This window comes from Misgurnus anguillicaudatus, chromosome 23 (genome assembly GCF_027580225.2).
Source record: "Misgurnus anguillicaudatus chromosome 23, ASM2758022v2, whole genome shotgun sequence".
Classification (NCBI taxonomy): domain Eukaryota; kingdom Metazoa; phylum Chordata; class Actinopteri; order Cypriniformes; family Cobitidae; genus Misgurnus; species Misgurnus anguillicaudatus.
In genome coordinates this window covers 9681248-9695834 of record NC_073359.2, presented here as the reverse complement: position 1 = coordinate 9695834, position 14587 = coordinate 9681248, and the positions used below count along the sequence as shown (strand labels likewise).

The following is a 14587-nucleotide window of genomic DNA, read 5'->3' as shown; positions in this document are numbered from 1 at the left end:
AAAATGTGTTTTTGTTCACATTAGTAAATGCATTATTTACTTACAAAAATAAACAATATATTGTATATAAGCATTTATTTATTCTTGTTTATGTCATTACAGTAATTGATGTTAGTTTGAGGTGCATTAACTAATGTTAACAGTTAAAAATTTGATTAAAAATTAATAAAATTTACTATTAATAAATAATTGATAAAAAATATTCAAATGAAATACAAATAATTGCACCCCTGTAGTACTTTGTGTAATCTGATATCTAAGATTTTGGCATAGTCAATGTGGTAAGAAAAAATTATTACGTAGTGACTTTCACAGCAACGATATTGTTCATTGTATCTTTATCGTTATATTTGTGGTGTGAATGCCGCTATTCTCTTAAATATAAAACGATTTTTAAAACTTTTTTTATCGTACGGGCCTTTAAGCCTTGATTTCACTGCCCGGGTCTCATATATGCCTACAATATTTAGCACATAAAAATTTAACCACAAAAGCAAATGCATATTTGAGTTTCAACGATATTCTAACAATGTAAAACAATAGAGCAATAATGGGTCACACATTATATTAGGTGTCTTTAACCACTATATACTTAACTCCTTCCCCGCCATTGACGAGTTATCTCGTCAATTAAGAGAGAACATTTCCCTGCCAATGACGCGTTCCTGACGAGTTTTTACGCAAATCTGTAATTCTGCTATTATCCACTAGATACAAAATGTATAAAATACGACGCAAAAACCAATTCAATTAATTTTAAACTCTGTGTATGTTTTGATGATCGTTCTGAATTTGATCTCTTTCAAAATTCCTTTACAAAAATGCAATTATTTCAGCTTTTTACTCCAAGTTTTGTATTTTTTAAGAAACCTACGCATATTTAAGAGGTGATAAAATAACAAATGAAGATAGGATGAAACGTTTTCCTCCATGCAGCGATTGTGTACATACATTGTACTTACATTTAAAGTCTCTATAAAGTTTCTTTAGTTTATTACATAATTTTTCTTATGCAAGTAAACTGTAGTTAAAAGCACCTAATATAACGTGGCACCCAAAATTGAGTGGACCAACTAAGAAAGTTTTATAACACAAATAGCTGCGTTTCCATAAAAGATTTGCGCATTTTCTAAATGTCGACAAAAATGATTTTAAAATATGGCATTTCCATAAACCAATGTTATGCAACTTAAATTTAATTAAATATAAATAAGTATATCCAAAAATCATGGTGATGGGTGTATTCGACTTCATACGGTATCGCAGAGACCGACATGTTGATGACATCAAAATACCACGAGAGCAACTCGAAAGTGCACAGAGCTGTTAACTCGTGAATCGCTCTTGCTGTATTTTGTTGGTTCTTGTGATGCCACATGAAGTGTTTCTTCTGTCTTGTCCAGTCTTTTGTGTTGTCCTCCAACCAAACACACTGTACAATAATTGATTACAAAAATATCATGTGACTTTCACGCACGCCAAGTGACCTGTAAATACGAGAAAAAAATGCAGTTTTGCGATACATTCTTTTTTGGAATTGCCTTAAAAACCACCTCACCTTAGTGTAAAAATGTTTTTTTTTGCGATATATGGAAGTTTATTCAAAATTGACGTGTTTTCAATTTGAAGGGTTATGGAAACGCAGCAAATGTTTGTTGGGATTTTATGCATAATACAGCCATCAGATTATTTGCATGTCTTTAGCTTTAACTGAAGCAAGCATCTGATTGGCTCTGCAAGTGTTATAATTAAGATTGAATCTGTTGCTTGTCTCACCACACACATAAATAGACACAGCTATCAGAAAAAAGCTCCAGTGCTTCCTCCGGATGTGCAAAGCAGAAGTGCTGAAAGAAATAATTGGCAAGCTCTAGATTAAAAGAATGGTGCCTGGTTACCATAGCTGCTGCTTTTCTAAGATGCAACACACATATAGACGCACCATCTTCAACGCAGTGGTCTGCTCCCTCACAACCACTGGCTTTATCCACACTAATGAGGAGCCGAGGATGAGTTGGTATTTTTGTATGTGACATTAAAAAAAATGACTGGTTGTAACACATTTAACTCCGTGAATATTTCCCATAATGCCGTTTGTTTTACATGCCAGTCACATCCCTTAATTGGTGCTTGTTGAATTTAAATACCACTATTGTTGTAGTCTGTAGTATTGTATAATGTACAAATTCTGTAATGCAGAGATGCAGAGCTGCAAAATGCACCGAACCTGGTATTTCAAGCACATTTATTATTATTAGTTATTTTTATTACAGTATATAGTGGAAAGATCTAAAGTTAAATCCCTCCATGATATTGTACACATTGTTTATAGCTTTCAGGGTAGACATTCACTACAATGTCACCACATTTTATGGTTGTAAATTGAGCATAAATGCAGTGTTTTTTATTTAAATGTTTATTTCTGATAGCAAGAATTGATCAAAAATTTCCGTTATGACTCTTTATCAATACAATTTTTTAGATTTAAAGGAAAACAACACCGTTTTTCAATATTTTACTATGTTCTTACCTCAACTTAGATGAATGAATACATCCCTATCTTTTTTTAATGCGTGCACTTAAGCTTTGGAAAGCGCGTTGTGAATGTGTTAGCATTTAGCCCCATTCATTCCTTAGGATCCAAACAGGGATGAATTTAGAAGCCACCAAACACTTCCATGTTTTCCCTATTTAAAGACTATTACGCGAGTAGTTACACAAGTAAGTATGGTGGCACAAAATAAGCATGGCGATTTTTTTTAAGAAGATAAAAAATGAAAACTATATTGTATGGCGGAAGAGCACTTAGTTTGCTACACTTTGACCTCGGGCGCAGTAATATTGATAGAAGTTTTAGCGAGAGGGGGAGTAGTCAGGAGTGATGATGTTACTGCGTGCCGAGGTCGAAGGGTGACATGGCGCAAAATTTTGCCAAAGTTAAAATTTTTCAACTCGGGCATCAGCCGGCAATTCGCGTCAAACAAAAAATGCACAAAAAGCACCATTCGCGAGTACCGAACCAGGCGCTCAATTCGCGCAAACTAGAAGCGCGAATGAGCCGGAAACGTGTCTTCCGCGCCAAACGCCTCATCCGCGCCGCGAGACCTCATTAGACTTTGTGCCTCAGGTATTAATAACGTTTCTTCAATTCGTTTGATGTTGGGCAGTGTTTTATTAAAATGCATATCATTTATTGACTGAATTATCTTTAGAGTTTGTGTAATATAATTGTGTGATCTTACACTAGATGGAATAAACTACGTACAGTCAGCTGTGTTTTATATAAAAGATTACAAAAGATTATTGACATACTATGTGTAGTTTTGGTTATTACATCAAAGATTGCTCAAATGTTCGTTTCATTAAATGTTTTGTGCATTATTTCACATAGTACATGGCTGTAAATCATTTTTATTTTTATATTGATAAAAATTATTGATATATTTTAACTCTTTCCCTGCCGCTGACGAGTTAACTCGTCAATTAAGAAAAAACGCTTCCCTGCCAATGACGGGGATTTCCGTCAATCCGCAATACCGCTACTTATAATCTTCCGCAACTTATAAAACCCGGAAGTATCCCCCGTGTATGTTTTGAGGATCGCTCTGTATCTGATCTCTATCAAAAGTCCTTCATAAAAATTGAATAATCTCAGCTTTTTGCTCAAAATTTGTTTTTTAAGAAACCTACCCATATTTAAGAGGTGATAAAAAGAGAACTAATGAAGATAGGATGAAACTTTTCTTTTTAAAGCAGAGGGTCTGTTATTTCATTTAATATATTGTATGGCTATATATTAAAAAAAAAACATTTTCTGGAAGGCATTAAACTTTTCGAAATTTGTGAAAATCATGAAAAATGTTGGCGCTGCCTGGCAACTTTTTGAAAATAAAAAAATTAAAAAAACAGGTTCATTTTAAAAACAGGTTTAACTTTATTTTAAGGTGTCCTTGTTACGGTGTAATTATACATTTAAGTAAATTTATTAACAACATTTACTCACTATCGAGCTAGTGTTAGGCTTTGGATTAATTGTATATAATTATGCATAATTTACTATTAGTACTATAATAAGTATATGTAATGTGTAACACAGACAATGCACAAAAACCTAAAATGTTATGGATTTATTTATCATGTAATAATGATTGCATAAAATACACTAGCAGAAATCAACCCAAGTCTTACCAATAGCTGTTCTCACCTGTGAGTACAGCTGAATGTGAGAAAACAGAGACATTTGAAGCAGCAGGCGGGTGGATGCGGTGAGGCAAAAAGTCTGGGGGTCCAGAGGTTTTCTGCGCCTAACAGCACCTCCCCTCCTTCTTGCCCCACCAGCTTCTGCCACTACTGTTTTTTACTTGTTTTTCCTTCTGTATGGCATAACTCCCTTTCTCTTTCCTTTTTCCTTCTCCCTTTTGATCTTTTGATAGATATTCGACTTGATGGATGCCAAAGCTCGGCAAGATTGCATCAAAGAAATAGATCTCCTGAAGGTAAGAAACCAGAGAAACGAGAGACCGACACCATGTGCCGCTATTAGGCTCTCTAAAGGTGCCTATGCCGAGACCTGATACCAGAGAAAGAGAAAGAGAGAGAGAAAACAATTGATCTAAATCAGACCTACAGCTCTTTCTCTCTCCCTCATTTTCCTCTCTTTCTCTCTGTTTCTGAACACGGTCCTCTTTCTGTCATTCCTTTAGGCCAAGATTGACTCTGTTTTCAATGCCACAAAATATAGTTTTTATCTCGCCAGTAATACTTAGCAAATGGGGGATTCATTCCCCCATGGATCTTTTGATGTTCCCGAACATCATTTTTCGTTTTTGTTGTCTTTTAAATGCATCGCTTGCGTTCATCAAACCACCTTAAACAGACCGCGGCTCGCTGCAGCACGCACTAACTAACAAGTTAATGACAGCTCCAATAAGAGCTGACGTCTAGCTGATCTGAGGTGTCTGCTTTCTCTCTGTTTTGTTTTAGTATCGGTTGTCGGATAAGCCTCCCCTTAACACGTGCACACACACTTCTCGCTCCGTTATCATGTTAATTGCTTCACCCCAATTGCTGTCCATTGCCGAGCCTACTTGCTTGTAGACGTCTGCTTTGAAGAACTAGTTTTAGTTGCTGCTTTGTATATAATAATTAAACTTAACGGCCTTCATAAACGAAGATCGGCAGCAGTTAACGAAAGTCACTCATTATTACTATATCAATAAAAACGTAGTCACGTGACCTGCCTTCGAGATTGTGAAGTTTATGCTACTGTAACCAATTTTAAATTAATTTTGTTATTTTTATTGGGGAAAATTTGTCTAAATAAAATATAAAATAGTCTTATTCCTTTCAAATTGTAGTTCAGTCCACTGATTATATTAGGTCACCCAGAGGTAGAAATGCCTCCTAACAGCGCAGTGACCCGGTGACCTCCAGCGATACAAACCCTGCCTGCGTGAACGGGGTGAAGTCGAGCTCGTTGAAAATTTGGGCCTCCTGAGATATCGTCATTCCCACGGGAGGAAGGGAGGAGGATGCGGAGGTGCCGGGTGAAAAGGTCATGTTGCGGGCGTCAGGGGCGCTGTCACGCTCCTTAACGACACTTTGCCAGGCGAACGCTCCTCTGCGCTGAGGTCAGAGGGTGCTAAAACACCGAAACATCTTCTGTTCGGGTCTTTCTACCATGCGTTTCGTCTACCTTACAAAATAATTTCTAGTCCGCTGCAAATGAAATCAGTCGTTATAACCAGCTCACCTCAAGCCGCTAATAAGCCATTTGCATGGAACAGAGAATCGTGCCTTCTACCTCAGTGGACAAAGCTGGAGAAAATACGAAAGAATCGCAAATCAAAATAATGAGGGAGACTGGCAGTAGCCCCCCTTTCATCCGTGCATCTGCCTATTTGTTTTTCTGTCAGTTTAAGACACCCCCCATTTCCCACTGTAAACAAAATGATGCTGTTATGCGGAAATGTTTCGCTGTCTACAGAAGAAGCTGGCACAGTTATCCTGTTTCTTATTGTAACCATTATGTATCCCATTAGTTGATTTTTTTTGTAACGGATCATATGGAATAAATTAAAAAGCAACCGTTTAATATATTAACAGCTCTAAACATGAACAGGATTATGAAATTGCTTGCCAAACCCACGAGCAATCTCGAATGTTTCGAGTTCGCATAATATAATTGTCACTGTAATCTACCTTGTCATAAACAGAGGGTTGACTTAATGTCGTTCCCAACAGAAAGGAGGCTAATATAACAGCATGTAACGTGATTAAAGTAAATGTTGTGATAGTGTCGTGTTTCATATCACCATTGGATGTGGCAGCTCAGGGGTTTGAGAGAAAAGAAGAGTGGGGCTGACACCGCCGGCTGCAGCTGTGTGATCCAAAAATACATCTAACGGAAGTCACAGGATGGCGACAGAGACGCTCCCGTTCTCCCCTGTATCAGCGCGGGCCATGAACATTTCTTTAATAACCCCCTCTGCTGTGTCACAGCTCATCGCGGTGCCCGACACCCTCCCGTTCGCGAGGTCCCTCGCCTGTCTCGCTTCTCATTGATACACTTGTTTTCTTTTATTTTACATCCCCCAACACTCGCCTGTGCTTTTACGAACTCGCACACGTTGACCAACCAACAGGAAAAAATGACAAAAAGCTGAAGGCTTGGGACCTTTCACCTAACAGGAAGCAAATTTACAGAATGTCCAAGTATCCGCATAACAATCGCCATAGCTAGGGCTGTCACAATGATTAAATAATCGTCTCATCGCGATTGTTTGACCTCATCGCGATTATTTCACATCACCGCAATGATTGCACATCTCTCTAAAAACACAAGGGGGAGCTGCAGCGCCTGTATAAACGAGGCCGTACACTGGAAAAAATGACTTTTTTTACTTACACTGCAAAAAATGATTTTCAAGAAAAAAAATTCTTTGTATTTTTGTCTTGTTTTCAGAAAAATATATAAAATGTTTTAAATTAAGATGCTTTTTCTTGATGAGCAAAACGACCCAAGAAAATAAGTCTAGTTTGGGGTAAGCAAAATAATCTTAAACACTTTTCTTAAACAACAAATTCAAGAAAAATTCACTTACCCCATTGGCAGATTTTTTTGCTTGTTTTATGCACAAAATCACTTAAATTTGATATTTTTGTCTAAAAACTAGACTTATTTTCTTGGGTTGTTTTGCTCAAGAAAAAGCATCTCAATTTAAGAATTTGTAGATATTTTTACTGAAAACAAGACTTGAAAATCTTTTTTTTTTTTGCAATTTTTACAAAAATATATAAAATTTAAGTGAATTTGTGCTTAAAACAAGCCAAAAATGTGTGTGTTTATGAAAAAAGTAAACTTATTTCAATAAAAAATATGTTTATTCCATTATCAGATTTGTTTTGCTTGTTTTAAGCACTTGTTTACTTAAAGTTGGTATTTCTTAGTCTAAAATCTAGACTTATTTTCCTAAGTTATTTTGCTCATCAAGAAAATGCATCTTAATTTAAGAATTTTTATATATTTTTACTGAAAACAAGACAGAAATACTTAGTAAGAAAGTCATTTTTTGCAGTGTATCAGATTACTTTTAAATATGTGTTATGGACTGCAAAAAAGGATTTTCAAGAAAAAAAATCTTAGTATTTTAATCTTGTTTTCAGTAAAAATATCAAAAAATTCTTCAATTAAGATGCTTTTTCTTGATGAGCAAAACGACCCAACAAATTAACTCTAGTTTTTAGACCAAAAATATAAAAAAAATATAGCTGCAAGCAGCAATGCCGGGGTCAAGCCGAAAAGGGCACAAAAGGATGTAAAATTGAGATTGGATAAGCAAATTGAAGACTCCAGGTAAACCTAATAATTTTAGATGAAAAAACAAAAAAGTTATTAACAAAAATAATCTAAGTTCTTGTCTACTGCAATCGTCCTTCTGTTATTGACAATCAGGGAACATTAGAGCACTGAAGGACATGCGAGTGGTGTTTGCAGTGGCAAAACATGGGTCACGTCATGTTATAACAAGTTTAATTAGTCAAAAGAGACTATCCGCGTGTCTCTACGATGTTCTGATTCAGAGAAATAGCTTTTGCAAAAACGGTTGATAAGGTATTCTCAATGGTTGCTAGGGAGTGAATTGGCAACCACCAGTGATTATAGTCAAAGCCATGAAAGGAATAACCCATGATGACTCATGGTTTTAGATGTGTTGTTGCAGTAGTTTTAGGCAAAAATACCATATTCTATCTCAAAACCAGTAGGTGGCGCAATGAAAAATTTTTGCATGCAACATCAGGTCATGATTGTGTTACATCTAGCTAGTTTTATGACTATACACTTTAGTTTAGTTAAGAAACAGTTGTATGACCATAAGGCTGGCTTGTTATCAAAGGTTTTGTTCAATTATAAGGCCATCTAGTGGTGCAAGCATACAATTTTTTTTGTGTGGTCTCAGAATGTGCTCATGCATCAGCGTATCAAATCTGGTGTAAAAATCTCATTTTGTTGCAGAGTTATAACCATTTATGTGTAAAAAACACCAAATTTAAAGGTAATTTTTCGTTTTTTGCAATTTTCGGCCATTTCTGATGGAAATTTTAATATAACGCCAATAGAACTTTTTGTTCAGAAGGTAAGGTTAGTTTCTTCCTATGGTGTTTTCGAGTCGATCGGAAAAACGCTCGCGGAGATATTCACGCGTATTTTTTAAGCGCTATTTTGCTGCGCAGGGTTAACCGTAAGGCGAATTCTGGCATGTTTGGTATCGTTGGACTCAGCAACTATTCAGAACTCCAAAGAAACAAGTCCCGTGAAAATACGTCAATCGGAGCCAAAGTTATAGGCGTGTAAAGCATAAGTCTGACCACTAGGTGGCGCTGTGACGAAACTCTGCATGCACCAGTAGTTCCTGACTGGCATCACAAGTACCAAGTATCGTGTCAATAGGCTTAAGTTTGCCGAAGATACAGCCTCAAATCCGTTTTTTTGCGCTCTACGTAAAATTCGTTGACGCGGTTTACAGAAACGGATCGACGAATTGACATGAATTCCATAACTTTTTGCCGTGAGGGTCTGTAGATGCTACATACCCATTTTCGTGGAAATCGGGCTAAAGCTCTAGGACGAGTTCGCAAAAGTAGGTTTTACGAATAATTCAAAATGGCGGAAAAATTTTCATGACGGAAAATGACGTCATAGGGTCCAGTCGAATCGTCTTGAGCCAAGGAATCAGATGAAACAAGAATTTAATTTCTAGGACGTATGGGTCAGAAGTTATAAGCAGAAACGTAAGTGCAACTTTGGACTGTTGGTGGCGCTAGCGGGTTAGACATAGAGACTCCAAATTTGCTATGGGGACACATTGGACTGTCCTTTATCAGTGTGCCAAATTTCATAACTTTCCTACGTACGGTTCTATGGGCTGCCATAGACCGCAATGGCGGAAGAAGAAGAATAACTAATAATAAATATAGCTGCAAGCAGCAACACGGGGTCAAGCACCTTCGGCGCAATGCAAACACAGCACAGCAAGCACACAAAGCACAGCAAGCACAGCAAGCTCAGAAAGCACAGCAAGCACACAAAGCACAGCAAGTACTCAAAGCACAGCAAGCACACAAAGAACATCAAACACCCAAAGCACAGCAAGAAACATACAACGTATCAATCACCCAGGGCGCATTGAGCACCCAAGGTGCATCAAGAACACAAGGCGTAGCATCACAGAGCAGAACCACCGCAGTGCCAAGAAGCAACCGAAAACATGGCAAAAACTGAACATATGTGAACTACAGACAGGTCGAGAAGAATAGGTGAGAAAGAACAAAATGTAATAGAACAACGAACACTTGCCTCAGGCGGGATTAGAACCCAAGAACTCAGAATCTCATTGCGTGCGCCTTACCCGCCACGCCACTCAGTTAACACAGTTCAAGGAACAGCAGAAAAGAAATTACAGAGATGCAAGGATTGACATATGCCAATTACCAAAGATGTAGAAATGACACTGCAGAGCAGAAATAACAGAAATACAATGTATATGAGAATCAAAAAGCTCAAGTGAGATTGAAGACAAGAAAAACATTCTGTAGAGCAACGCTATAAAATGTAATATACAGTAATTAACTATGACAAATAGACAACATCACAGGCACGATCAACTTTACAGAGGTATTTCTCAAAAAAATGCCTAGGTGCCAGAAAAATCTGTTCAGTCATTTCTGTGCGGGTTGCTCCAAAGAACCTACGAGCAGAACCTGGCATAAAATAAACAAAATTTGTAAAAGGAGTAGCGAAAAGATAATTTACCATATGCCTTACAATAACACATTAATAGAATGTTGGAAAATGACAAATTAGGTATCGTTGCAATCGGCATAAACCAGTGAATTTAATTTCACAAAGAAAATTAATATCAGACAAAGTATTCAGAAGTTATAGGCAGTTCTATAAGAACTGTTATTGTTTATAACCCCTAGGTGGCGCCATACTCTGACTTCCCAGGTAACTTCAGGACATCATGCCGAAGCTCCCTACCTATTTTTTTCGCCGATATAGCCAATACTTCAAAAGTTATAGCAATTTATGACTCATTTCAAAATGGCAGACAAGCGGTCCGGTCAATCCCGGCATAATACACATCCACAGATGCGGCATGAGCCAAGGAATCCGTAGACACCACAATCATAGTTTTCTGACAAACAATTCAGTAGTTATGGGCAAAAATAGCCTTTTTTCATATCTCATGACCCATAGGTGGCGCTGTCACCAGATTCAGCATGGTCCCCCAGTTTATGCTTGACATGACGTGTACCAAATTTCATTGCAATTGATCAAAGAATGACTGAGCTACAGCTTCAGAACCATTTTTGCGTCAACCTCGTTAAGTTTGCGCATTTATTACTTTTGAACAAAGATAAAAATCAAAATTCTGTTCGGTCATTTCTATGCGGCTCACTCCAAAGATCATCTGTGCCAAATCTCATTAGAATTGAACCACATTTGAAGGAGGAGTAGCGAAAAAACGAAATACTGTACATTTCAAAATGGCCGCTACTGTAATGGGTGGAGTCTTACTGTAAAGTATCAAATTCAATAAGCGGGATGAGAGCAATCACGTGTACTAAGTAGAATTTTCATAGATCAAATAGTTCACCAATTATAACAGTTTGAACATTGAATTTTTGGACTACTGGTGGCGCTATAGAGTTACTGCTAAAGACCCCATTTTTGGTCACATGACTATTTATGACCATCTCTACAACTGTGCCAAATTTCATCATTTTCCTATGTACGGTTCATAGGGCTGCCATAGACTCCCATTGGGGAAAAATAATAATAATAATAATACTAACAGAAACAATAGGTGTCTCAGCACCTTCGGTGCTTGACCCCTAATAAGAAAACTAACAGATACAATAGGGGTCTTCGCCCATTCTGGGCTTGACCCCTAAAAATAATTTAGTGTTTAAGAAAAATTTTCAAGATTTTTTGCTTACCCCATTAGCAGATTTTTTTTTGCTTGTTTTATGCACAAAATCACTTAAATTTGATTTTTTTTGGTCTAAAAACTAAGACTTATTTTCTTGGGTCGTTTTGCTTATCAAGAAAAAGCATCCCAATCTAAAAATGTTTAGATATTTTTACTGAAAACAAGACAAAAATACTAAATTTTTTTCTTTAATCATTTTTTGCAGTGTGTGTATTAATCTTTACTGCCAGTTAAACCTGGCAAAAGATTTATTTTAAATAATCACAAAAAAATGTATGAGAATTAAATGTCAAAGCAATAAAACGGCCAATTAATCATCATAATTGTCACAGTTTATTAGACGATTAACCATCAGCCAAATTTCATAATCGTGACTGGTAGTTAGTGGTAAAACAGTGCTCTCAAATAATAGTACCGTACAAGAATAATTGTTTACATTATGATCCATTCCGTTGTTATTTCTAAAGGTTCCCTTTGGTCTTTAAGACAGCAGGGTAGCTTGGACAGTAGATGATAATGTCATGTTTACCTTCATACAAGCATCTGCTTTGGTTTCCGCCACCTTCCTGTTTGCAAGCTCTCCTGACCCACAGAGTCTTGTTAATATTTAAACAGTCACTGATACTCTGCCTCTCTCTCTCTTGCCTTTTCCTCTCTTCCACAGCAATTGAACCACCCCAATGTAATTAAATACCACGCGTCATTCATCGAAGAAAACGAGCTAAATATAGTACTGGAACTCGCAGACGCCGGGGACCTCTCACAAATGATAAAGGTATGGGACATGTGCCGATTTGTCAGCAATTTTTCCCCTTCTTTTTTGTCTTACAGGGTGTTTTCTCCATCCTGGCTGTTGGATGGATACGTGAATGCAGATTTATGTCTTTAAATGACTTTTGCTTAATGCATAAAGTCATCACGAAATGAGCAAAGTGTTTGGCTTTTTTAAGTAAAATCAGATAGGAAATTGGAACAAATGTTTGTTGGGGCTTGATTTTATGCATGAATTCACATGATTATGAAAAGTTGTCTCAATATGATATTGTTGAATATCATATTGGAAAGGAGGGATCAGTGCGTGATGATGTCATCTTAAAGGCCTCAAGCGGCTTTCACATAGGAAGCGGTGTGCGCTGCGCTCGCCGCTTGTGCTCTGCTGGCCAGACCCGAGTATAAGCTTTTCGTTCATTTTGTTTAGACGCCCCGTTTCTATTGGCCGCACGGGTAGTCGTCACAGAGCGCAGCGCAAAAGTTTAACTATTTTGAACTTTGACCGCGGCATGAGCGCAAGCTGCGCTCGCTGCGCCCGCGCTTTGCTTGACGCAACAACAAACCACCCTTTGTACGCTTTTGTGAGGCTGCTCCTCAGCGCGCGCTGTCTTGCAGTGTTGCCAGGTCTTTGTCTTTTTTGTACTTGAATACAGTTTTAGCGCTTAACCATTTTTGGCTTTTGGCTCATGAAGCGATCAAGTTTTTGGTGTTATAAAAGTGTAAAGATGTCGGTCCCAATATTTTGATATTTGAGGTAAAGCATTTGGATTTATTTCGGTTTATTATTAGATTTTTCTTGTTCGCTGCTTTTTCGTGCAAGATCTGGCAACACTGGCAAACGCTCATGCCTCAGACATTTTTTTGGACCAAAGATCAAACATAAAGACATACGTTATTTAATTAAAATAGCAAACCAATAAATCATCCAAAAGAAGACCAGGAACATGTGTTACTCTACGTGCACACCACCAGCGACGCCTGTCCCTTTCAGTGAGGTCATTAGGAGGCGTTCATAATTCTGGTTGTCACAAATTAGTAACTGTACGTTCACACCAGCTTTGACCAGGGTGTCAAAAAATGCTCTGGCTGCCCTGCCAACGACGCTATCGAAAAAGAGTAGTGGACACTTTGATGCTTGAATGCATTCTCTGGAATCTTTTAAAGAGCGCCTATTGTCCGATTCACGATTTTACATTTCCTTTGGTGTGTAAGTGTGTATTGGTACATGTTAACGATATGCAAAAGGTACAAACCCCAAAGTTAAAAATTACGCGAGTTATCGTCTCCAACGTTAATCTCTTTTTGTAGACTACAACAAACACGCGGATTGTAGGCAACAGTTTACCACTGCTTCACTCTCATTGGTAGTTTCTCCCGAAAGTCCTAAAACGGTCTTCACCTTTGTCACGTAGCTGGATACTTGTTGCTAACACTCACTGTCGGTCGTGTTGTCGAAAGTCGCCAAGCCTCCATTTAAATGAACAAGATCGCATTGGTCTGCCGTTGTTGGTCACTGGCGGTGTGCACGTAGCATTAGCAAAGTAAATAATTAGTGCTGGGCAACGATTAATCGCATACAAAATAAAAGTGATTTTTTTTTGCATAAAATATGAGTTTGTGCTGTGTGAAATTATTATGTATATATAAATACACACACATTCATGTATGTATTTAAGAAACATTTACGTGTGTGTGTATATATATTTATACTATAAATATTATTTATTTATATTTTTATATATTCTATATTATATGTAAACAAAAAATGGATATATAAATAAAAAAATTCTGAAATGTGTATATATGTATGTGTCCGTGTTTAAATATACATAAATATTACACACAGCGCACACACACATATATTATGCGATTAATCGCGATTAATCTTTGCCCAGCACTAAAATAGATTCATTTTGATGTAATGTTTACTTTTTACAACCTTTTTGTTACATTTTAAGGGCAACTATAAGGTGTAAGGTGTAACTTGCATTGGCGTATGAAGGAATGAGTGAATGGGTGAATGTGAGGCAACTAATAAAGCGCTTTGGATGGCCATGGGTCTGTTGAAAGCGCCATATAAATGCACTCCATTTACCATTTCATTGCTCAAAAGCAACGTTATTTTGTGTATTTGGCATAATATAATGTGTTCGCATGGTTTATGGTTCAAAAAACATACATTGCATTGTAGCTCACTCTCAATGCAATGCTAACAGGAGTTAACCTACATGCTGCCAGTCCAAGCGGGAGGAATTAATAATAAGTCGGTCTTTACTACATCACCAATCCCAGGAAGTAAACTGTTGCCTACAATCCGTGTG

At 37.3% G+C, this 14587-nt stretch overlaps 1 protein-coding gene across 1 annotated transcript in view; it reads left to right on the top strand.

Moving 5' to 3' along the window:
• nek7 (NIMA-related kinase 7) overlaps positions 1-14587 on the top strand; it is a 94025-nt gene that overhangs the window by 37398 nt on the left and 42040 nt on the right. Inside the window, exons 4-5 of the mRNA XM_073861613.1 lie at positions 4437-4496; positions 12160-12270. Of these exons, the coding sequence (XP_073717714.1) occupies positions 4437-4496; positions 12160-12270 (171 nt within the window). The remainder of the gene's footprint in view (positions 1-4436; positions 4497-12159; positions 12271-14587) is intronic.